This window comes from Salvia hispanica, chromosome 4 (assembly GCF_023119035.1).
Source record: "Salvia hispanica cultivar TCC Black 2014 chromosome 4, UniMelb_Shisp_WGS_1.0, whole genome shotgun sequence".
Lineage (NCBI taxonomy): Eukaryota > Viridiplantae > Streptophyta > Magnoliopsida > Lamiales > Lamiaceae > Salvia > Salvia hispanica.
Genome location: NC_062968.1, coordinates 3,180,361 through 3,204,987, shown reverse-complemented (window position 1 = coordinate 3,204,987; position 24,627 = coordinate 3,180,361). Strand labels below are relative to the sequence as shown.

Below are 24,627 nucleotides of genomic sequence, written 5' to 3'. Positions count from 1 at the left end.
AAAAATCATAAAAATAACATAATAAAAAAAAATCCGGGCTTCCACACACGAGTCGCCTTGAATCTTGTTATAGTTTGCCGCTAGCCGAACGGGGGTCCGGGGGGGCGGAGAGGCCCCCGGCCCGACGGTATGACATGTTTCTGTTTTAGGTCTTAATTTTGTATTGGGCTAGTTGTTGTTGTCCATCGCTAGATGTTGCTCTTGTACAGAAATTTAGAGATAGAGAAAATCGCGTTTATATAGTTTTTCAAAAATTTAAAAAAAGAATTAATTTTTTTTTTTTTTTTAAAGAATTAAAAAAAAATTAAAAAAAAGAATTAAAAAAAACAAAATTCGGCGCTGGGCCGATCGGCTGGCCGATCGGGCCGCCACTGTAATGGCGGCAGTGCTACGCAAGCGATCGGCCCGATACCACGCCGATCGGCTCGCCGATTTCGCTACTGGCCGACTCCAATGGTTCGGCTAGCCGATCGGCCAGCGCGACGAATCGGCTAGCCGGTCGCTAGCCGACCATTGCGGATGCTCTCATATTCCACTAATATAAATGGGTCCCACATTCCACAAACTTTTTCAACCAACTTTTCTTTACATTTCTTAAAACTCGTGTCCGGTTAAAGTATAACTCTTAATCGGGAGTATGTGCATAATAGGATAAAATGTCTCCAAAATTTGTTGAGTTTGTAAAATAACCACAGTTATAAATTGACACCAATCCTATAATTTTTTATTTTATTTTTAAGACTATTTTCAAAATTATTGAAATATCACCAAAGCTGTTTTTTTTTTTTTTTTGGTTAAAAAATGTCATTGTCATTTTCAGCCCATCCTATCATGGATATGAACATGAAATAAAAAATTGTATGCTGCGAGCTCCAAAAATGGAGAAAGAAAATTCAAGTTTCGTGTCTAATGAGATTGACATTAAATAGTGGGTTCCCCACGAAAATTAAACTTAATTGTTTAGGAAGTGGTTTAAAAAATATCTGTAGGCCTGTGGGTCCTTTTTTACCTGTAAATTCAATTGGTTTTTTTTTTTTTTAATTCAATTGGTTACATCATGCAAATTTACAAAAATAAGGCAAACCCAATCTATGAACAAATTTTTGGCTATGTTGGAATTATTATACTAAAACAACTTGAGACATAATATTTTTCCGCGTAAATGAAATCTGGTACATACACATATATGAAAATTAAACGTTAGTATCAATTGATTCTTGAATCAACTCTTTTAAGTCAAATCTTCACACATAGTTTATCTAGGTATGACTTTGTGTATAACCACATAAGAAATGAGCTAGTAACGCTACAACACAGAGACAACAGCCACATATTTTCATAAACACTTTCACACACATTGAATCAATTATGAATTTAGGTGTCCCATATAATTCATCCTACCGAAATTGCCGACTTACAAGTGATCTACCATATATAATACAAATTGAATGTTGCGATGTGGAATTATGCCGACCTATTTCATTTGTGAATCAATCCATTATTTTTCTTATGTACTAAGAAAACTTGTGATATCGTGGTTACATTAGTGCCAAGTCTGATGATTTAATGATTGTTTTATTTCTTCACTACTACACACCCACAATGCGATGTACGTACGTAATATGATTTAAGAATACTTAAATAGTCAACCTAAATACAAGATGTATGTTTCACTTTTAGTGGTATTGTTTACTTTGATGGAATAAATGATTATTTATATTTATTTGGGCTTGAGCTTCTTTTTTTTTCTTAAAAAAGTTAATGAAAATCTCAATTCTTATGTTTGACTCTTGTAGTCACCCCTTCACTCTCTTTGTGTCAAATAAATAAAATCATAGTATTGAACTATGTTTGTAGGAGAGTTTAAATGTTGATAGTACATAGTTTCCCAAACAACAACTTATATGATAAACAATTAGCTAGAGTTAAACAAATTTTGTGTATGAAATGTTATTAATTTTACTTGGTCTCTAAAACCATAAACTTTGTCTAAAATTTGGTATATGATCATATTATTAAGGCAAATTGGTCTCTAAAACCATAAACTTTGTCTAAAATTTGGTATTTCCCACATAAAGCGTATCACAGTTGCCTAAAATAAGATTTTGATGAAAATATCTTATTTGAGTGAGTTTGGGAAATACCAAACAAAATGCAAAGTTTGTGATATTGATATTATAGACCAATTTCAAAGTTTAAGGGAAATACCAAACTTTAGGCAAAACTCATGATTTAAGAGACTAATATCCATATTATTAACCCTTCTTCAGGAATCAAGTTTTCGGCTTTAACCCTAAAAAATTAGTATTCCATCTGTCCGAGAATAGGAGTTATATTCGGGTTTAGTGAGACTTTTAAAAATACTAAAAAAGTGGGCATTTTGGAAAGTGAGTTCCTTTTTTTATGTACTACTCCGGTCGTCCCATAGTAGGAGAGTCATTTTTCCATTTTGGGCGTTCCATAGTAATAGAGTTGTTTCCGTTTATAGTAAAAAGTAACACATTTTTCCACTCTTACTTTTCCATCTCTCTTATTTTATTATCACTACTTTTTCCTATCAATTATTACTTTATTAATTTTTTTTGTCTAATATGTTTCGCACTTTTTCCTAATCTCCATGCCTATAAAATTGATTATAATACAATGAAAACGGATGAAGTACTATTAGTTTATAATACAATGAAAACGGATGTGACTTAAAAATTCGAGTGAACTACATAAAATGTCCCTAACGTTTTCGTTTGTGTCACTGCAGGCCCTAGGGAAAAAAAATACCTCCACACAACCCTAACCTTAAACATAATCACATATTGTATATTTGTAGCCATTTTTTCGGACCAAAATGCCCAAATGCCCTGAAGGGCACTTTTGGCAATCCCTAAATTCGCTGACATATGAATTATGTCACATTTCTGTCAGCAACTTCTTATGTGATATCCTAATAAGTTTTGGTACTTCATACGTGATTAAAGTTTTGTCAATATTTCTACACACAAAAAAAAAAAAAAAAAAAAAAAAAAAAAAAAAAAAAAAAAAAAAAAAAACTTCTTATATTCCTCTATTTCTAGTTAGTGGTAAATAATATACCACTTATATCGTGTGGGAAATTCATTGAGAAACAACAAAAAAATATGGAAAAATGAAGTTATTTACGAAATAAAATTTGAATCAATAATACATAGAATAAAAAAATAGTATTTCATATTTAATCAAATGATACAATAATTATTTTCTTGAAAACACTGACATTTAAAATATTATTTCATTATATATCATCGAACTAATTTGTTAATCTAAGCCTAACTTTAAGACAATTTTATATTTATTGATATTTTATTAAGAATTTTAATTTAGTTCCAATTGAAATTTTAACATCATATGAATATATAGGGTTTATTAATAATAGTATCTGAAATTAAGACAATATAAATTTATAAATTAATGCTGCAAAATTGGATACTTTCATAATAAATAAAATCGATCGATAAATCAAGATAAAAAATAAATAAAAATTAGGAAAAATAGAAAACATTAAAAAAAATATCAGAAAATGAGTCTTATAAGTAAAAAAGGGTCTCATTTTATTATTTTCTATTAGTTAATGCGGTTAATGATAAATATGTATATTAAAAAAAAATTAGAAAGTGTAAATAATGATAAAATTTTAATTACGTATGAAGTACCAAAACTTATTAGAAAATTACATAAGAAGTTTCTGACAAAAATGTCTCAGAAATCACATGTCAACAATATAATGGAATAAAAAAAATGTCTTTTTAGGGCTTAAGGGCATTTTAGTCGGAAAAAATAAGATATGTGATTATGTTTAAGGTTAGGCCCGTCTGGCGATATTTTTTTTTGTTAGGGGTCTGCAGTGACACAAACGGGAACATTAGGGACTTTTTATGTAGTTCACTCTAAAATATTAATAAAATGTGAGACTTACTTACCATTTATAGTAAAAATGAATTAGGATTCTTATTGGCAGACGAATCAAAATGGTATAAGGACTTTCTAATTGGGGATATAGAGTAATAATATAGTATAATTATTTTAAAGAAAAATATATAAAAATATAAAAGAATTAAAAAATAAATAGAAAAAATATCAAATCTTAGGTCCGTTGCAACAAGAGCAATCCAAACCGATGGCCCACCAAGTCTGCAAAATATGATAATTAAACTTAGCTGGCACCTCTAACGTTCCGATTTCTCATCTTTTTTAGGAGGAGAATGTGTCACAAATGTCTCATCTTAATCATACTGTGTTTTTTTGATACCAATGAAAAATCTTTGTCTCCTTGTATATTTACTTAATTTAACCCTGTCACCACTGTACCATGATCTACAAGTAAAATTATGCAAAACAATTTAATTTATCTTAATCATCTGTTCTCTATAGTTTTTTGGCAGATAGAATCATAGAACTGTTAGTTTTGTATTGACGTAGTGAATGATTCAAGACGGTCTTCATATTAGATAATTAAATTGCATATTATTCAAAAATAATTGACATATTATTATGCAAAATAGTTCATGTACTCGTTTATTTTTAAATGCTTCATACTATAATCAACAATATTCTACTTCTAATGAAGTAATGATTTACACCTTGTTAATATATGAAAATATAAAATGTACGTTACTGCTTACTAGTGTGTATAATGTACATTACTGACGTTTTACATGTAAGATTTGTCTGGACATTAACACACCCCTACAAATTAGTATCTTTAATTGTATTAAAAAGTGTCCTTAAAGTGACTTTTATTTTTTTACGAAAAAGAATTCATTTTAAGACCCTCTCTAACCGTACACCAAAACTCATTTTTGGTGTAGATAATTTCTCCAACCATACACCAAACTCAAATACATTTTTGGGTTTTTCACTGAAATAACATCAAATATGGTGTTTACTCCAAAATTTTGTTAAAGAAATACTCAAAGATGGTGTAAACTTAAAGATGGTGTAAATGATTGGAGTAAAACTATTTTTTGGTGTGACATATACTTAAAAATGTATTTGATTTTGGCGTAAATGGTTGGAGATGGCCTAAGTTTATTCTGAACATATCATTATGGAGTACATAGTTTTTAACCGTAAGAAATCCCTCGGACATTTATTTTGACTTTTGGGTACTAACAAAGATCAAAATATATTGCTGGTAAGACTATATGCGATGAATCATTTAAGAAAACTATCATAAGCAACTTCAATATACTCTATTAATGAGTAATGATTGAGTATAACTTGCATAAAGAATGTAATTAAGTTGCATAACTCTTACTCTTCAATTTGTTTGGCTATCGTTGCTGAGACTAATACATACAGTACATGTCAATTAAGCAACAAATAGAGCGTGGCACATAAATTCTCTTGCACATTCCGCTTCCTCTTTTCTTTCTCATTTCAAAGAAATTTGACAATTTTTCATAATAATAATATGTGACGAAGAATCCAATTGCATATTGACAACCAAAGTAGGCCACCAAAATCCAAACATGCAATGCTATTATGCTAATAGTCAAGAGTTTGTTCAATAAGTTGAGATAATTCTCAAATTGTGAAGGAAAAAATATATAATACTAATAGAGGTGTAGAAATTACACACCTTCCCAAAATTTTATGTTGGTGAAACCGGCCAACTCCTCCACTAATTACAATTATGTATAGTAATTAATATTTCATGTGTACAAAATAAATAAAACAACAGATCAAGAATTATACTGAGTGTGACAATTAAATGTGATGGACGAAATGTATTCGCAATTATTGCAAAAAGCACTAATTAAGTAATTAATCATTATTTTGTCGTAAGTTAATGAAGCGTTTTAAAATTTAAAGTAACAAAACTCTTCAACGTTCACAAGGGAGCAAAAACGTTGGAGAATCAAACAAGAAAACAATTTAAGCATTATGGCAACAACATATACTGTTGATATTTACTTTCCTCTTGCAATGATTTCCCTTTTCTTATTTACAATTTACTTTTATTACTGTTTCTCATATAAATTTCATTTTCTGTCCCAAATCACAATATTACACCATCAGTTGCAAAAAATTCCAATTCTTTATTGCTGCCTCATCTTCTTTGCACAAAAATTATAGGTAAGCCCTATAAATTACGTACTTAATCTCATTATAACGATGACTACAGCGAGGGATTGAGAAGGAAATTACTAGTACTACATTTGTCCTTGAAAAATAAGGAATAATTCTTAAACTGACACAAGTTTTAATACGCAGTACTACTAAATTGGTAAAATAAAAAAGAAGAAAGAAGAAGATAAAATCTGGAAAAGTAAGAGAGAAGAAGACAAATATAATGAAAGCAGTATTAGTTTCTATTAGTCGATTGTGGGATCCACTTCTGAAAATAGAAAGTTCAGAAAATTTATATTTTTAAAGGACAAGCTAAAACGGATTAGTTTCTATTTTTTAGAGACGAATGTGTTACATAGTATTTTTGTGTTTGTTTATTAAGAGCAAATTAGTATGTTGTTAACATACTATACCAAGAGTTGTTCAGTATAGTCATTATCAGATCAATCTAATAAATGACCAAATCCAATAAAGGATAAAATTAATCTAACTTGTAAAAGAAATGTTCAACCTAGACATGAATTTGACTTATGACCTTCAAACCCAAACACGCCTCGCACACGTGACGAACCCGTTAACAACACTACACGAATATAGTAACACGACAACGATATGAACCTAATTTACACGACTAAAATCTTGTATTACACGATTAAATTTGATTTCAAAACCTGGTTTACATGATTAAATATGATTTTGAAACCTGATTTACACAATAAAGCCTGATTTATATATAATTTTAGAAACAACATTATTTTTAAAGGGTTACTTGAACTTAGTCAGAAATTATCGAGTTTTTAGTGGACAATTGGATAAGGACACAAACATTATTAGGTTTAATCAAACAACATTAAGTTTGTGTTGAATTTTCGTATTGTGTCCAAAATTATAGTGCTCAATGCTCATACTAAGTACTTTGTAAGAATAATTGTCATTTATTAACTTTTTAATGTAATAAAGTTCATCAATTTTTTAATTATGTAAGACAATTCCTTATATTGTGAATTGACTAAAAATCAACCAAAAATTATCATTGTAAATAACAACTTTCCTTATTTTATAAATGGTAATATTACTCCTATTATTCACCCATTATAATGTTCCACCAAAATTAAACCTAATTTTCTTTATTTGTAAATGGTTGATAATGTCATTAATATTCACCCATTATAATGTCCGAATAAAATTACAATAAATATGATTATAACCACGTAATTCGTAGCATTTCATTTCCTCATAATTTACTAGTGGACCCCACCCCACTCCCCCATTTCCCTATTTCCACTAACCCCACTCACTAAACACGCTCACACTACCTATATATAACTATCCAATTTCCATCACAATTCTCTCACAAAATTCATTCATTCCCAAAAATGAATACCCCACACTTTCTTGCCTTCCTCCTCCTCGCCTCCCTCCACTACTCCGCCCTCTCCGACTCCGGCAGCGTCGGAATCAACTACGGCCGCCTCGGCGACAACCTCCCCTCCCCCGCCAAAGTCGTCCAGCTCCTCAAATCCCAAGGCGTCACCAAGGTGAAGCTCTACGACTCCGACTCCTCCGTCCTCTCCGCCTTCTCCGGCTCCGGCATCTCCCTCACCCTCGGCCTCCCCAACGACAACCTCGCCTCCGCCGCCGCCTCCACCTCCTACACCGACTCCTGGGTCGAATCCAACGTCCTCCCCTTCCACCCCAAAACCACCATCGAGGCCATCGCCGTCGGCAACGAAGTCTTCGCCAACTCCGCCACCACCCCCACCTCCGCCCTCCTCCCCGCCATGAAAAACGTCTACGCCTCGTTAGAGAAACACAACCTCTCCTCCTCCATCAAAATCTCCTCCCCCGTCGCCCTCAGCGCCCTCAACTCCTCCTACCCTCCCTCCGCCGGCGCCTTCAAACCCGACCTCATCGAGCCCGTCATCAAGCCGATGCTCCACTTTCTCAATCAAACCAATTCATATATGATGGTGAACGCGTATCCATTCTTCGCGTACATCGACAACACCGACACCATCTCCCTCGACTACGCCCTCCTCCGTAACTCCGCCGCCGGAAACCCCGACTCCGGCAACGGCCTCGTCTACAAGAGCCTGTTCGAGGCGCAAACCGACGCCGTTTTCGCTGCCATGTCCGCAGTCGGGTTCAATGACATTAAGATCGTGATCACGGAAACAGGATGGCCGTCGAAGGGAGACGAGAAGGAAGTCGGAGCGACTCCGGAGAACGCCGCGGCGTATAACGGAAACCTCGTCCGCCGCGTGCTCAGCGGGGGAGGGACGCCGCTCCGGCCGAAGGACTCGCTGAATGTGTTCCTGTTCGCGCTTTTTAATGAGAACCAGAAAACCGGCCCCATGTCCGAGAGGAACTACGGACTTTTCTATCCGAACGAGGATAAGGTGTATGATATACCGCTAACATTAGACGGACTAAATGGAAAGCCGAATAATACTGAGAGCAAGGCGCAGGTGCCGGCGCCGGCGGCGACGGCTGTGGTGGCGGCGGAGCCAGCGCCGGCGGTGAGGGCGGCGGGGCAGACGTGGTGTGTGGCGAGTGAGAATGTTGGGGAGGAGAAGCTGCAGGCGGCGTTGGATTACGCTTGTGGAGAGGGAGGGGCGGACTGCCGTCCGATCCAGCGGGAGGCGGCGTGTTTCAATCCCAACACGGTGGAGGCGCACGCTTCTTACGCATTCAACAGCTACTATCAGAAGAATTCGCGGCTGAGCGGGAGCTGTGATTTCGGTGGCGCCGCTCATGTGGTTACACAAGCTCCTAGTAAGTTATTGCTACGTTTCAACTGCCTCAACTAGTGGAGTAGTAGTAATTGTTTGTACTGTTTTTTTTATTATTATTTTATTTATTTTTTAGAACGTTAGTAATAATGTGGGACAATGTTTTTTTTTGTGTGTGCAGAATTTGGCAGTTGCGATTTCCCCACCGGTTACTAAATTGCAGATTTTTGGAGCAAGTTGTGGAATTTGATGATTCTGGGGCTTATTCATTGATTTGTTAATGATATTAGTATTTTCCCAGTATTAGCAAATATTTATACTATTGTACTTAAATTCTTTATTTTTATATTACTACAGAGTGCGTTTAGTTTTATGAATTATGGTTGTTTATATTTTTGACTTCGACATACACACAACATAACCTATTATTCAAAGGGACAGAGACTACTCGACAGATCGGTGGTTATAGCTAAATATGACTTTTACCTCTTCGTTCAGTTACCTACTTGAAAATCTCATGTTAATTCTCAATCTTGTTCCACAACCTTTACTTAAAATGAAAGAACAGATTTTGTTTAAGCAATACGCAAGCTCATACCAACTTTGAACAGAAGAATTTGGTACTCTTTTTTTTTTTTTTTGCTTGATTCCTTTTATGTTAACAACAAAAATAGCAAGAAAAATGAAGTAAAATAAAAGGAAAAAACATAAAACACGATGGATGGAAATTGTCCTTATAATTAAGCTCTCACAAAATGTACAATTTCCAAAATTCAACCGTATGTACCTTTCCGATGGGTGATACAATTTTCAAATCCAATTTTATTTTTCTATTCCTATGTATCTTTGAAGTTTGAAGTAGTAACGTTTATTAGTAAACATTTTTGTAATAGTTGCAACTGATGGAGCAGTTAATTGATCCTAAACCCCTCTCTAAGTCATTTGAAATACTTGCCACATAAGCTGTGATTTTAAGCCAATTTTGATTTCATGGGTAAAATCAATAATTGTAGTAGTAGTTCATCTACATTTTGAAATTACGTGAGAAAGTGGAATTGGCTCAAAGTTGATTGTCCTAGGCTTCTAGCTATAGTTAGCCCTTAATAATACTCCCTTCATCCCACATAATTTTACCCAATATTCCATTTTATACCGTCCCACATAATTTTACCCATTTCACTTTGTTCCCTCATAGTTGAGGCGGAACTTTTTAGGCATGGAGTTTAAGAAATGAATCTTGAGTGTGTTAAATAAATAGATAAAAAAGTAAGAAAGAGAAAAAGATAGAGAGAATAAAGTAAAAAGTGAATAAAGTACAGAAAATAAAGTAAGAGAGAGTAAAGTAAGAAAGAGGAAAAAATTACTATATATGGAAATGACTAAATTATGAGGGAACTTCCCGAAATGGAAAAATGACTCAACTATGAAGGAACGGAGGGAGTACCATTTTTGGCAGTGGACCCTATATTTCACTAACTCATTCCTACTCACATTTTATTATAAAACCAATACTTTAAAAGTAGAACCCACGTCCCACCAACTTTTTCAACTCACTTTCAATTACATTTCTTAAAATTATGTGGGACGGAGAGAGTACAATATTAGTAGTACTAATAAAAGTGGGTCTGAACGCAAGCCTAGGCTTGGACTGCTTAGTTGTAGCTCATTGGGCCTGTGATGGCCGGACTAAACAAATCTACTTTCCATCCTGGGCCGATCCGATAAGGGCCCATTCAGGGTATTTGAGTTAGCCCAATAAACATAATCTGACGGCCCATTCAGGCCGACCCAGCAGAAGATACGGAGCGGATGAGGATTCTCTCATGTGCACATCAGAAAATTGTCAGCTGTTGAAATCTATCTGACCGAGGTTTTACCGACAACTGGTATAGCCGGTAGATTTGCCAATCCCTCCCACTATCGGCAAATTCAGTCAAGAAAAGATGACTGACAGCTGCTGGTACCATTGCATATTTCAATGAAAAATTCGCTTTATTTTTGACCGGTCATCGTTTGAGTAATTTATTTAATTATTACCCGTTTTTGTGGCTCAACTAGCTGTTTATTTTAATCCATTTTGATAGCTAGTTTTCTCATTTTCTTTGTTTCGGTCTATATCCCATTTTCGTATGTTGTAATTTTCCTACCTTGAAATTAATGAAGTTATTTCTGAAGGGCATTCATAATGTTGTTGCAGTGTGTTGGGTGCAACCCAACTACTTCCATTAAGTTTTGCAACCTAAACTTAACCAACAGCTTGTCTAAGGTTCTCAATTGTGGAATAGCACCTTAAGAAATCACTCACATACAGGCCTCAAACTATAATATATAGTAGTACCAAATGATGTGTAACTAAGATGACTATAAAAAATAGTAAATGGTAAAATATAAAAGAATCTGGTTAGAGAGGAAGACTGTGATTTAATCCTTCCCTCCTTGGGAGCTCTATTTGAATTTAGCACGGATTTTAAAAAATATAAAGAAAAATGAGTGAGAAAAAAGATAGTGGAATATATGACTGCTTTTTATATTTCCTACGTCCCATAAAAATATAGGCAATGGATATGACATGAGAATTAAGATAAAATTGATAAAATAAGAGAGATGAGAAAAAATGTATGGTAAAGTAAGAAAGAGAAGGAGAATAGTAGTTAAAGTAGTGTTAGTGTATAGTGGAACCTATATTATTAAATTGATATAATTTTCAAAAATGGAATGCACATATTTTGTAAGACGGACGAAAATGGAAAGTGCACATATTTTTATGAGACGGAGAGTGTATATTAGTTTCATATAGTATGTGAATATAATGGGTTAATGGAAAGTGAGATGCACATACCATTCATAGTAATACTGAACCAAGATTTCTAATGACGGAAGGAGGGGTACAAACAATGGAAAATATTGCTTTACCATGTATAACTTTATATATACAGAAAATGCATTCGTTTTGGTTAACTTCTTTTATTAATCAAGCGTGTGATAGTGTCACTTCAACAAGTATAATTAGATGTTCCTTAAACCCAACCAAGTTATCTGAGTCATTTTCTATTTTAGATCATCTCATGTTAAAAAAAATTCATTTGATGAAAACTTCTTTCGGGATTGAGTGATTCGTTTTCTTAAAATCCTAGCACTAATTTTTTCTTAGTTTTTGTGAGTCTTTTGTGTGTCTATATAGTGTGAGAGGAATACCTTTCCGTAATCATTGGTCAGTGTGTATAATGTGTTGTTTCGTGGTAGAGAGGTTGGTCGAACATTTTGTGCTAACGAATGGTTTGCCCTATATTCTTCTATGTGAATATCGTTAAAAGATTGAGACTCTTTGTGAGCATGAGTTGTGCAATATATGAATTATGAACCGTTATTTGTTACAAATATTGTACATCTTGCGATCCCATTCCTCAAATTAAATGCTCAAACTTAAAAAGAAAAATCACATTGGAGTTGTTCTGACTGGTCTTATACCAAATTGGCGTTGTGCACCTAATTAAAGAGGAGGTGATTAAAACCGAAACCAAATGCACAAGCATGATGTACCCTTTTCCGCCCATTCACGTAAACACTGAATCACGGAAAATGACTTCACTGCACTGCATTCTGAGCACCACCATTCAATGAAATATGCCGCGTGCAGGGGCACTCCCGTCATTTCACCCACCCCCTAAATCTCATTAAAGCAAGCGCAAATCTATGGGTTCAAGGTACGTAGTCGGTTTTGTGGGGGCGTCTGTCTCACTGAGAATTCCAGAAAGCTATTCAAACCCCTAAAATAATTCAAAATTCAATTCACAAAATAAGGCCCCCCATTTTCTTTTCTTTTCTTTTCACACACAACAAGACGAAGTAGAGAGAGAAGAAAAAAAAAAGATTATCCCAAATCTCAATTTCTGCGGCCCCTTCTCTGCGGCGTTGTTGTCCCCCTTTGTACATATGGTTTCTTCCTAGCTCAGACCTCGCCCCCTCATAATTGCTTCGCACCATCAATTCAACGGATAGATTTGAAATTTCTTCAATTCGTAGCATATTTTGATTTGGGCGATGCGGCGCGGCAGAGCGGCGGCGGCGGCGGCGGTTCACGGCGGCCAGGTCAACGGATCTGGTGCTGCTAAGGAGCTCAGGTTCCGCGGCGTCAGGAAGAGGCCGTGGGGCCGGTTCGCGGCGGAGATCAGGGATCCGTGGAAGAAGACGCGCGTCTGGCTCGGGACCTTTGACTCGGCGGAGGACGCCGCCCGCGCCTACGACGCCGCCGCCCGCACGCTCCGTGGCCCCAAGGCGAAGACGAATTTTCCGTTTCCGGTGAGCGGCGTCGTTTCCCCCAATTTCGACCACCGAAACCCTAATCAGCCGCTGATCGATGATAACCCTAGCGATCCGTTCGTGGACTCCCGGTTTTACCCTCAGGAGCACCATATTATACAGAGGCCGACCTCCAGCGGCATGAGCAGCACGGTCGAGTCCTTCAGTGGGCCCCGCCAGTTGCCAATCCTGCAGCCGCAGCCGAGGAGGTATCCGCGTTCGCCGCCGGTGGCTCCGGATGACTGCCGCAGCGATTGTGATTCTTCATCATCTGTCGTTGATGATACTGAGTGTGACATCGCCTCTTCCTCTTGTAAAAAGCCTCTGCCTTTTGATCTTAACATGCCGCCGCCCGTGGACGCCGCCGAGGGCGTTGATGCCGATATGGACGAGCTAGCTTGCACGGCGCTCAGGCTCTGACGCGTTAGATGATGATGATGGATGGTCTTATCATTCGGAAGAAACCATTTGGTTAAATTACCAAGATTTCTTTTTTTTTTTATTTTCTTTTTTGGGGCTTCTTTGCCCCATTTTTTTGTTTTTACTAGCGGAAAGAAAAAGAAAAAGAGGGGGATGAGGATGAGAATGCTCGCAGATTAGGATAGATGACTGAACGTTATTAAGTCTAAGAGTCTGTCTTCTGTGAGTGTCTGTTGTTTGAAGAGAATTCACTTGTTTCACATTTATAAACTCCAATGTTATTGATAATCAAGGTTGTTCTGGTGTATATGGTCGTGTTTCTTGTTGTGCTTGTGATGTTATTCGAGATGATAGTGAATTCTGTTACTATGCTTTGGTTAGTGATTGCTAGATGTATCTTGTTATTGTCAAATTTTAGTGAATGATCTGTACCCCTGTGACAACTAGTTTGAATGCTATGATCATCTGCACTTAGCACTCGAGTTTTGTTCTGTAATCTCTTAAGATCTATGGTTTACTTTAGATGAGATTCCGTGTCAAGAGTTTTTCTGGTTTTATTATGTTGTGCTGCTGCTAGTTTAGATGAGATTCTCTTTGCCACAAGATCTTGTATTGGATTGTATCTCCTAGTTGCATACTTACAGATTGTTTGGCTCTTCTGATTCTTGGACAACAGAGGGATCTTATTAGATTTACTAGTTTACCAGGTTATTTATATGCCTCTACAGTTTAATTTCATGTGTTTCCCTTTTCTTATTATGTGTATGTTTTGAATATCACTCTCCAGTAGTCTTCTGTAAATTATTGTTTATCAATATGTTGCCACTGGTTTATTTTGATCTTGCAAATCTAAATGTGGTTACTTCACCAGAGTGCTTGGAGAATTTTATTACTTGTGCTCTGTATTTAACCATTTATGATTAACTGTTTGAGAAGTTATTCCATAGAAATTTGATTGTTATAATCCTGATTTGTTTCCATTTGGTATTTCTTGGTTGTCTTCTGTTCTGCTCTTTAATATTGTAAAACATAGAAACAAAGAGTCTTGAAGAATCAATGCGAGTTAACTGAAGTGGTGTCAAGTTTTGTTAAAAGGTAAATTGAGCTTCAATCACTCTTGTTGAGCTGAGGTGGAATCAAGTTTTATCAACTTGTTCTTGTTCATCTGACATGGAGTTTAACTTGAGAATTGTTTTCTGATTTTAAACATAGTACATACAGGATCTGACCTTGAGTATTGCAAGTGCAGACTTATTCCTAGCTGTTGAGTATGAATAATAGAGTATATCTTGGTTCCTCTTTAGTGTTTATTGAAATCATATTGTTAAGTTAATTCATATTTGTTCTTATTATTGCATAAATCAATGTGTGATTGTCTGTTCTTCGTAGGACATGCTTGTCAGATTTTGAATTCATCCATGCTTTTCTGACAAATTAGTCTAGAGATTCCTGAATTATACAATTTTCTTATAGTTGAAGTTAGTAGTATATCTTCCCTTCTCTGTTGATTGACATTAATGGCACACATGCATTGCACATCCTTCCTTACTCCTATTTTGTGACCTATCATACTCTCTCCAGCTTTGTTGACACTGAGTAGAAAACTGTCTCTTGGCTTTCAATTGTTTTGAGTAGTACAGTACTTCATACATTTGGCAACTATGGTTATGCCTGCTATTTCATTGTCTGTCATCATGTGCATTGAACTTGGTTGAATGGCCCCGTTCGCTTGTTCGGAGCAGGTTGGTTTCATTAATGGAGGAGTCTTGTGTTAGAGGAACTCATACTTGGATCTATCTGAATACAATCAAATGCTGAAAAAATACAAATATACAGTATGATCTTCATTAACCCATTTCTTTGGCTTCTTTGTGTTGAAGTTGGCTATGGCTATCATAATCTGTGTTCACTTTTTAACTAAGGCATTTGCTGTTGCTAATGCTTACTAGTGCTTTTCGTGTGGACTTTTTAGTGGTGTTTAACGCAATTAATTGTTTCTTTAAGTTGGGTTTCATGATTGATTATTAGAAATTCGATTATTTTGATCATAAATGTTAGTACTAGTATTTATTTAAATTTCAAATTCTTCCTCAAAATTAGTCTCTTTTTTGCTATTTTGGTATGTCAATTATTTATCTTTGTAAAATATGGAGCATTACTTTCCTCACTCGCACTACATTCATTAATTATTAGTAAGTATTAATATTATTGCTTTATGTGTAATTTTATACACCAACATTATACTCAATTAAGAGTAATTTTTTAGTATTACATTTGGCACATTTACTGTTTTTTTCAAAGATGACTTCGTTCAACATCAATTCTGCAAGAAGAGAAAAGCTGTAAAATTGGGGATGATGCTCTTATCCTGAAAAAGTAGTTGGAATCAATTCAATATACACGAACACGCTTCGGAAATGTAAAAGAAATAATATATAGAACTCAAATTCTGTCATTTTTAATTTTTTATATTGTTAAAATATTGATAAATTTATACTTATATGAGAGTGTTATGGTGTCACTATCTCTTAAAATAACACCATACCACCATTCATAGCCAATTATTTGTACACTAATACCCGATACCCGATCCGAAAATGATTTTGGGTACCCAGATACCCGACTCGGGTATCCAGTCCCGAAAAATCGGGTATCCAATCCCGATTTTGGATTTTAATTTTAAATTTTTTTATTATTTTTTAAAGAAAATTAACTATAAACTTTTAATTAAAATTTTAAAATAATAAAATAAATACATAATTTATTAAATTTAATTTAAAAAATCGGGTAATTCGGGTATACCCGATCGGGTATCGGGATAATCCAAAAATCCGATACCCGAAATCCGAAAAATCGGTTATCCGGATATCCGATTACCCTATATTTCGATTTGGAGATGCTCTTATATACTCCATGATATCATGAAATAGTGTACATGCGTTTGAGTACTCATAAGGTAAGTTATACGGTATATAAATAAATTATTAATTTAAGATAATTTTGGGCAACCTTTAGATAGACAACAACAGCACAACTCGATTATACAATTGGTTTTGGCTAGGTGCTTGAGAGTTTGAATCATATTTTAATGGAATTCAAATTAATTTCTTCTTATAGGTGCAAGCTTAATAGGACTTGGGTAGGTTGTGAACCCATTAATACCTGTAAAATTAATCTCTAAATTTTGTACTAATATATACTTGTGTGTCTCCTAATGTGTTTGTTTTATTATTTTATTTCTTGAATGTTAGAGTAGCCGAAATATATTTGTGGTCCCTCGATTAACCCCCATACCATACATTAATCATTATCCATAATACACTAGTGGTCCCTTTTAAACTAATCAAAATCATTTTGTTCACTATAATTCTATTTGTGCCTCCTATAGTTTTATGGAGTTCTTTATATAAATGTTTGATCATATATTAGTTATTTAAAAATTTGATTTTAGTAAAATTACTACTACAAATTAGTGGACCTTTTTATTGCACAACACAATTTCAATCTCTATGATGTGTAGTCCGTGAAATAATTATATTGACGTTTATCTGTTGCTTATAACTCTGATTTATTTAGACATCCATAGATAATATATGTATAATCTATTTATGTGACATTATTACTAGCAGGTGTTAAATTTGTTGACGAAGTACCCAAAATTCAAAAATACGTTTTAATCAACCTAAATAATTGTAAATTTTGAATATAAAAAAGCTTATGGATACACAACAAATAATTGTGTACTATATAGATTTCACATGAAGACTATCTTTATCAGATACCATTTCAATTGATAGGTCGAGTGCGACATATCATTTAATTGAAAAAATTTGAACAAATGAAAAGAGAGCACACAATGAGACCATAGCCAAAATGAGACACTATGGTCTCTCTCTCCTCTGTATTCAACTATAGAATAGACATACTTGTCTTCTATCTATTGGCTGATCTAATTTTACGAAGATAAATATGCATCTTTTCATATAGAGTAGTATATATAAAAATTATTAATAGGATACACAAAGTCTAAACAAAATTAATTTGTATGATTAAGATAAACAGTGTTATAATCTTTTTAATATTTGGAGAAGCTAGAAATGCTTAGACACCGAAGCATTTTCCTTGTCTGCGCCGCACATTCAACACGTAAGTCCATTTCATATATCTCTCTAGTGGCACATTCAATAAATTCAATAAGTACCTCCAATTTTAAAAGTAACGTACCAATAAGTTATAGGTGGTGTTCGATTTTCTAGAATATTCTATAATTATCCATCTAGAATTGAGCAGTATATTTGAATCTCATGAATCAAACACGCTACATATTTCAATTCGGGATACAATTTTACAGACTAAACAACTCCGAAGAATATGGAGCACTAGATATTTAATTGCACAAGGAATTATCGGCCCAAATTATAGGTGGCCCAAGTCATACCTAAAGCCCAAACAAAGCCCACTGACCCAGATGCCTATGTCTATTTATTATCTGGAGTTCGACCGTACAAGGATCTGTGCCCTTAACCGGCGACGATTCGTTCTCTCACACATAACCCGAGACTTATTCGATACTTAATTTTTATGGTGAAAGGATTCATATTTTTATCACAATTAAAGTTTGTGGTAAAAATATAATTGAAATTAGTAGTATACTTTTTAGATATGAGCCCCTTTTTTTGGTTTAACCACAGGTGTACCGAACCCGTCTTTTTGGCGGAATCCGACTAATCCTGCTTGACCGGGCTTGCGGAATAAGGCCGAAATCTGCCAAATCCTGCTAGACCGGGTTTGCAGAATAAGGCCGAAAGTCTCCCAACGGGTGGCGGAGTTTGAATCCGTGACCTCATGGTCACCACAGCTCTGCGCTGCGACGCGTTGGTAGATATTAGCCCATTTTTTTATTATTCTCTAGTGTTTAAAATTGTTTGGTGTTAAACCCAATCATGTGATGAAAAGGTCGACTGCTATTGCTACACGTTTGTACTCGTCGAATATATTCAAATTATTATACTCTAAGATTTGTTTGTATATCGTTTCTATACATTTCTCAATACTTGAGTTGTGAAATTCAGATTTATTGACAGTAAAAACAATAGTAAATGATATGCAAGGCCATGCCCCCCAACTCTATGCATTCCTCATCCAATCAATATTTCACAAGCAAGGAACCTTACACAACCTAATTTTTGACCCAACACATATTATATCCTATCTCATATATTTTTAAAATACATAATTGTCGATGAATTGACAACATGTAACGTTGGCCACTTGCTCTGCTTGGTTGAAACGTGGAGCAGAATATGCTACTCAAAATATACTTTATGCTCCAAACGCCGCATTATATAAATTTAATCTATCTTTTCCAATTCTTAATTCTTATTAATATTATATCTCATTCAGTACTCACTGAAAGGATTCACTAATTTCACTCATTATCTATAAACTTTTTCTCAAAACTGGTTCAAATATCATTGAGTAGAGTGCTATATTTTTTGAAAAAATTTCTCACTTTTATGATTAAAATTCCTTTTAAAATTAATTATGGTAACTCAACTAATACTCAGGGTTCATATTTCATGAGACATCTAATAGGGAATAGAAGAGAGACATAACATAACTATAAAAAATATTTTAAATTTGTTCTCTAATTAATCATAAAGTGACTGCTAAACTCCAAAACCGTCTAACATGCTAACGCCGCATGTTATGGCCATTTGGAATTTTGGACCATGATTTCTACCAATATCGAACCAATTATTGTTCATTTGGACTATAATATTTGTTCTTTCCAAAACTATTATAGGTAATTATTTTGATTGTCATATTCTTGATTCGTTGGATTAATTTTGATTAAAATCAAAACAGATTTCATTGATTTTGAGGGTTTGGGATTAAGCTCTTTAAAAAAGTTTAAATGTTTTTATGAATTTGTTTTTTGATAAGTGTTTGGTTAAATAAGTGTTCATACATCATAATTAGTAGTAGCTTATAAATTATGAAAGTAAACCTCTACCAACAAAAAATTCTTTAATTCCATAATTATAAAAAATAAATTTATTATAATTTGTTAGTTCCAACAAATCCTTTCCAATTCTATCTCTCGTCAATTCTTTCTCTATTAACTCATAATTCTTTCTTTACTCAAGATCAACTACCATCAACATTTTTGTTAATTTAGAGGAGTGTTACCTAAATATATTGCAGAGAGCTTATAAAGTCACAATAAGCTCTTAAACAGCTTGAATAAGCTTCAAACTTTGAGCAATAACTTCTAAACACATAAAAATAGAAAGAAAAAATTAACCTTAAATAAAATAAGTACTCCGTTTCTGTCAAATTTTTTTTAATAAAATCATAGATTCATACTCTGTTTCATCACTTAAATGTTCTTTTTCATAAGGATTTGTGTAACATACATTAACAGTATCATGAACCAAAATGAATTTAATTAGAGCATCCACATCCATACTCTTGCCAAACAGCAATGATGTGTGTCCGGATCCATTTTTATTCGTTTTTCACTCCCTGCTCTTAGGCAAGAGCACAACAGCCACATCCATGTTCTTCCGCAAGGACAAGCTCAAGGGTCCAACTATTTCATTATTCAAATTAAATAAAACCATTTTTACAATATTAAAATGCATTAAAAATATACGAAAATTTGAAGTATAAGTGAGAGATAATTTGCTGTAAAGAATGGATGATGGATGTGAGTATTTATAGATAATTTTGGGATAATTTTTTTAAAAAAAAATCAAAAAAATTTGAAAAAAATGGTAAAAAAAACAGCTATATTTTTGGGAATCTGAAAATATATTTTTTTTCCTTTTTTCCGGATTATTTGCGAATTTTTATGAATTTTTATAAAACAAATAAATTTATCAGAAATTAAAACGAGCCAATCACGCAACGCCACGCCGCCCTGCTCAGTTGCACAGACGTGCTCGATGCATCAAGCAGCGCCGTGCCAGCGGCAAGAGCACAGCAGCAGACAAGGTGTTGCCGCGCCAGTGGCACGAACGTCGTCCGTCCCAGCAGACACCGATGTGGATACTTTTAGGCCGATAACTATCAATTTTGTACAAAATTATCATAAGGATCTCGAAATCGACATAGCACGCTAGATGAATAATTTTATTTTTAGAAAATTACAGGTGGGTCCAGTCTGAAATTTATTAAATTTAAAATAATAGTGGTGTATTAGTTAAGTTAACTATATAAATCACAAAATTAGAATGAAACCTAGTCTCCATTTCAAAACAAACCACGTATCAGAATTACAGATCAACACTGACAAAATACAATTAAACTGTGCACAGCTCATTAAAGGTCCACCTTTCATCATCAGCCACAAACACAGAGAGGGAGATTTAAAAGCTCTGATTTTCATCGTCGATTTCACATCAAATCCCCACAAAAAAGGACTAAAATCCAGAAAACCTGCTGTGACTGTGACACATATCTATCTATCCACCAATCCATCGATGGGAGACGAGAGAGAGAGGCCGCTGCTGGTCGACAAGAGCAGGGCCTTCGCGCGATGCCAATCTCACGCGCGCGACGAGCTCCACAGCTTCCGCACCTGGCTGAGGTGGCTCTGCGTCGACCAGTCCAACGCATGGACCGCCTGCCTCTCCTGGCTCGTCTTCCTCCTCTTCGCCATCCTCGTCCCCGCCCTCTCCCATTTCGTCCTCTTCTGCACCGATTGCGACAGCCGCCACAGCCGCCCCTACGACACCGTCGCGCAGCTCTCCCTCAGCGGCGTCGCCGCCATCTCCTTCCTCTCTCTCTCCACCTTCGTCCGGAGGTACGGCCTCCGGAGGTTTCTCTTCTTCGATAAACTCAGGCACGAGAGCGAGACCGTTAGGCAGGGCTACACCGAGCAGCTCAACGTGAGTTTCCGTTTCTTTCCCTATTTTTTTGTTAAATTATTAGGGTTTATCTTGAGATGAGGCGGATCGAAAAGGATTTGGGGTTAAACTAAGTATTAATTTGGTTTGACTTGCTGAATTTTGGAATTATTTATTCGATTACATTTCTCGAATGCATTATTTGATCGAATGAACAGATAACTTTGTTGACGATTTAGTAGAATAATCAATTGGATCGAATGAAAATGTGTAACACTTTTCATGATTGATAAGTATTTTTATGAGTGTTACTTTACATTTTTATGATGATAGATAGAACTTAGAAGGCCTACTTTATGCTAGTGTTTCTCAAGCCAGCTCTCTGTTTAACTTATTCAGCCATTGATTAACTTATCTAGTTCTATAACGAAAAACATGCAGTACTCCATACAAATTCGGGGTTTTAACACTTCTTTGGCTTTATTGTGCATCAAAGTAACAAGGACAGCTTATTGTCTAGTTCTACAATGGCAGGCATATAGTGTGTCTTGGCTTTTACACTTCTTTGGCTATTTGTGATATACTACTATCTATGATATGATGAAACTGTGGATTCCCTTTTCATGTAACACCATATTATTGTCTCCTGAATTCTGAATGGCCATTTTGTGAATGCAGAGATCACTGAAGATATTATTTGTTTTCGTGCTGCCGTGTTTTGCTGCTGAAGCTGCTTATAAGATATGGTGGTACAGCTCTGGAGGATCAAAGATTCCGTTCCTGGGGAATGTTGTCATTAGCAACACCGTTGCTTGCATTCTTGATCTATGCTCATGGTTTTACAGAACAGTTGTCTTCTTCCTGGTCTGTGTTCTGTTCCGTTTGATATGCTATCTCCAGATTCTCCGAATGCAAGATTTTGCCTTGGTTTTCCAAGGCAACTCCGAGGTTGAAGCAGTGTTGAAGGAACACCTCAGAATCAGAAGACAACTTAGGATCATAAGCCATAGGTACAGATCATTCATTCTATGTGGACTCATATCCATCACTGCCAGCCAATTCGCCTCCCTTCTCATGACTACGCGCCCCAACGCTCATCTCGACATATTCAACTGTGGAGAACTCGCGGTATGCAACACATTTGCTTATGTTTGGAGCTTATTTTCAAGCTTATACAAGTTCAGCCAAACATCTTCATCTTGTGATCATTTTCTTCATCGATTCATAATGTTTTGCCCTCTCAAATTCTGCATTGCACGTGCAGGTTTGCTCCGTGAGCCTTCTAGCCGGGCTGTTGATTCTGTTGAGAAGCGCAGCCAGAATCACACACAAGGCGCAGGGCGTGACGTGCCTTGCAGCCAAGTGGCACGTTTGTGCCACAATCGACTCTTTTGATGGAGGAGATGGGGAGACTCCGGTTGCAAAGGTAGGTGACGAACAACAAGCGTTCCTTGAGAACTCCAATGGATCGTTTGATTATGACGATGTTGGCGATGAAGAAGATGAACTGGACAACACAAAATTTATCCCGGCATATGCATACAGCACAATCTCATTTCAGAAGAGACAAGCCTTAGGTGAGTTCTTCTCCCTGTGCTATATATATACTTATCCTCCTAGAAATGAAAAAGAAGTAATTGTATCCAAATTTTGCATGGTTGCAGTGACATACTTTGAGAACAATAGAGCTGGAATAACAGTGTTTGGATTCATGCTGGATAGAAGCTCTCTTCACACCATTTTTGGGATAGAGTTGTCGTTGGTGCTCTGGCTGCTTGGGAAGACGGTAGGCATATCTTAAACGAGCAAAGAGAGAGAATTTGGGTGTTTGTGATTTGAGATGGTTGCTGGTTTGATCGATTTTGCACAGATCAGAGAAAGAAAATGTTGAGATGTGACCAATTTATTCGTTCATTGTATTTTATATTGTCATCATCCCCTACCATAATATTGTATACCTTGTGTTGTATACCATGTGTTTGCTTCTTCTTTATTGTATAATGTTCACATAAGATTGATCTAAGGGGCTTGTATTACTCCGTACATTCTTGTGGTTCAGTCAGTTGTGTATTATACTACTATTTAATTCATTATACAAAGAAATGAGGATTTTTCTCTCATTTATATCTTCTTTTTGGGGTGTTGTAATACTTGTAATGGGTAGCAGAGATCGGATAATTCTCGGCCTGAGCTTATACCTGACTAATATCTAGTACCCGCTATCCAATGGAACAGGGAACGGGTCGGGGTCGGGTGCAGGCATTGTAGAAGTGAGAGTATATACCTGATACCCGATCACCCTTTCATATTTTTTGAGCGAGAGATTTAGAAATTTCGTGCAGCTTGTTTATTTGTGTCCGAGATTGGTTGAATACGTATAAGAAAGATGAGAAAGACGATGAGAAAGAACTACAAATAATTTTAAAGTGGCAAGTACAATTCTAAATCATTTAGAATTCTTATTTGTTTTGTTTATTTATTTAGTATTAGATCGCTCAAACGAGTATTGCGTAGATTGCGCAAAGTCAAAGTGACCCACTATATAAATACTGATTAGATTGGAGTATCTCTATTTTTAGTTGTTTTATTTTGATATTTTGAATGGTTATGATTCATGATGACTTATATAGTAACTTCTATATTTCGAATGCTGATTTGATTTTGGACTTTGATATTTCTACTATATTTTACGGTGTGATCAAATACTAACTAATTTACAGTATAACTAATAACTAAGTATCAATTTTGTAAGTTAAAAATATCAACACAAAAACATAAATTTATCAATCTTCTTGTGTTGATAAACTTATGTGTTTGTGTTAATAAACTTATGTGTTTGTGTTGATATTTAAATTTTTCATGTTGTATTGATATAATTATGTCTTTGTGTTGATTATTTTAATACACAAAATTGAAAGTTACTCCATCCGTCCCGGATTAGGAGTCACTTATTGTTATGGCTCAGATTTTAAGAAAGAGTTGAAATGTGCAATAAATGAACTGAGATGGTGAAGTATTTAATAAATGACGTGAGATGGTGGAGTGTTTAATAAATGAAGTGAGATGGTTGAAGGTGGGTCCCTTTTGACTTTTTGATTTTTATTTTGGTTTATTTCAATGTAGATAATGACATTTTGATGAACAATGAGGTAAAATTATATAATCAAATATGGAAAATTCTAAATGTGACTCTTAAAATGGGACGAACTTTTATGGCAAAA

At 35.2% G+C, this 24,627-nt stretch overlaps 3 protein-coding genes across 3 annotated transcripts; all 3 read left to right on the top strand.

The window, feature by feature from the left end:
* Positions 1-7,449: 7,449 nt before the first annotated feature.
* LOC125221685 (glucan endo-1,3-beta-glucosidase 12) lies at positions 7,450-9,211 on the top strand. The gene is made up of 2 exons (XM_048123889.1): positions 7,450-8,877; positions 9,016-9,211. The coding sequence occupies exons 1-2, from the start codon at positions 7,479-7,481 to the stop codon at positions 9,048-9,050; spliced, it is 1,434 nt and encodes a 477-aa protein (XP_047979846.1). The 5' UTR covers positions 7,450-7,478; the 3' UTR covers positions 9,051-9,211.
* Positions 9,212-12,615: 3,404 nt separating this feature from the next.
* LOC125221686 (ethylene-responsive transcription factor 3-like) lies at positions 12,616-13,841 on the top strand. Its single transcript, XM_048123890.1, has one exon. It carries the CDS (start codon positions 12,876-12,878, stop codon positions 13,551-13,553), a length of 678 nt encoding a protein of 225 aa, XP_047979847.1. The 5' UTR covers positions 12,616-12,875; the 3' UTR covers positions 13,554-13,841.
* Positions 13,842-20,818: 6,977 nt separating this feature from the next.
* Positions 20,819-23,464, top strand: LOC125185267. Its single transcript, XM_048081776.1, has 4 exons — positions 20,819-21,448; positions 22,085-22,534; positions 22,671-22,983; positions 23,071-23,464. The coding sequence occupies exons 1-4, from the start codon at positions 21,041-21,043 to the stop codon at positions 23,205-23,207; spliced, it is 1,308 nt and encodes a 435-aa protein (XP_047937733.1). The 5' UTR covers positions 20,819-21,040; the 3' UTR covers positions 23,208-23,464.
* Positions 23,465-24,627: the final 1,163 nt, after the last annotated feature.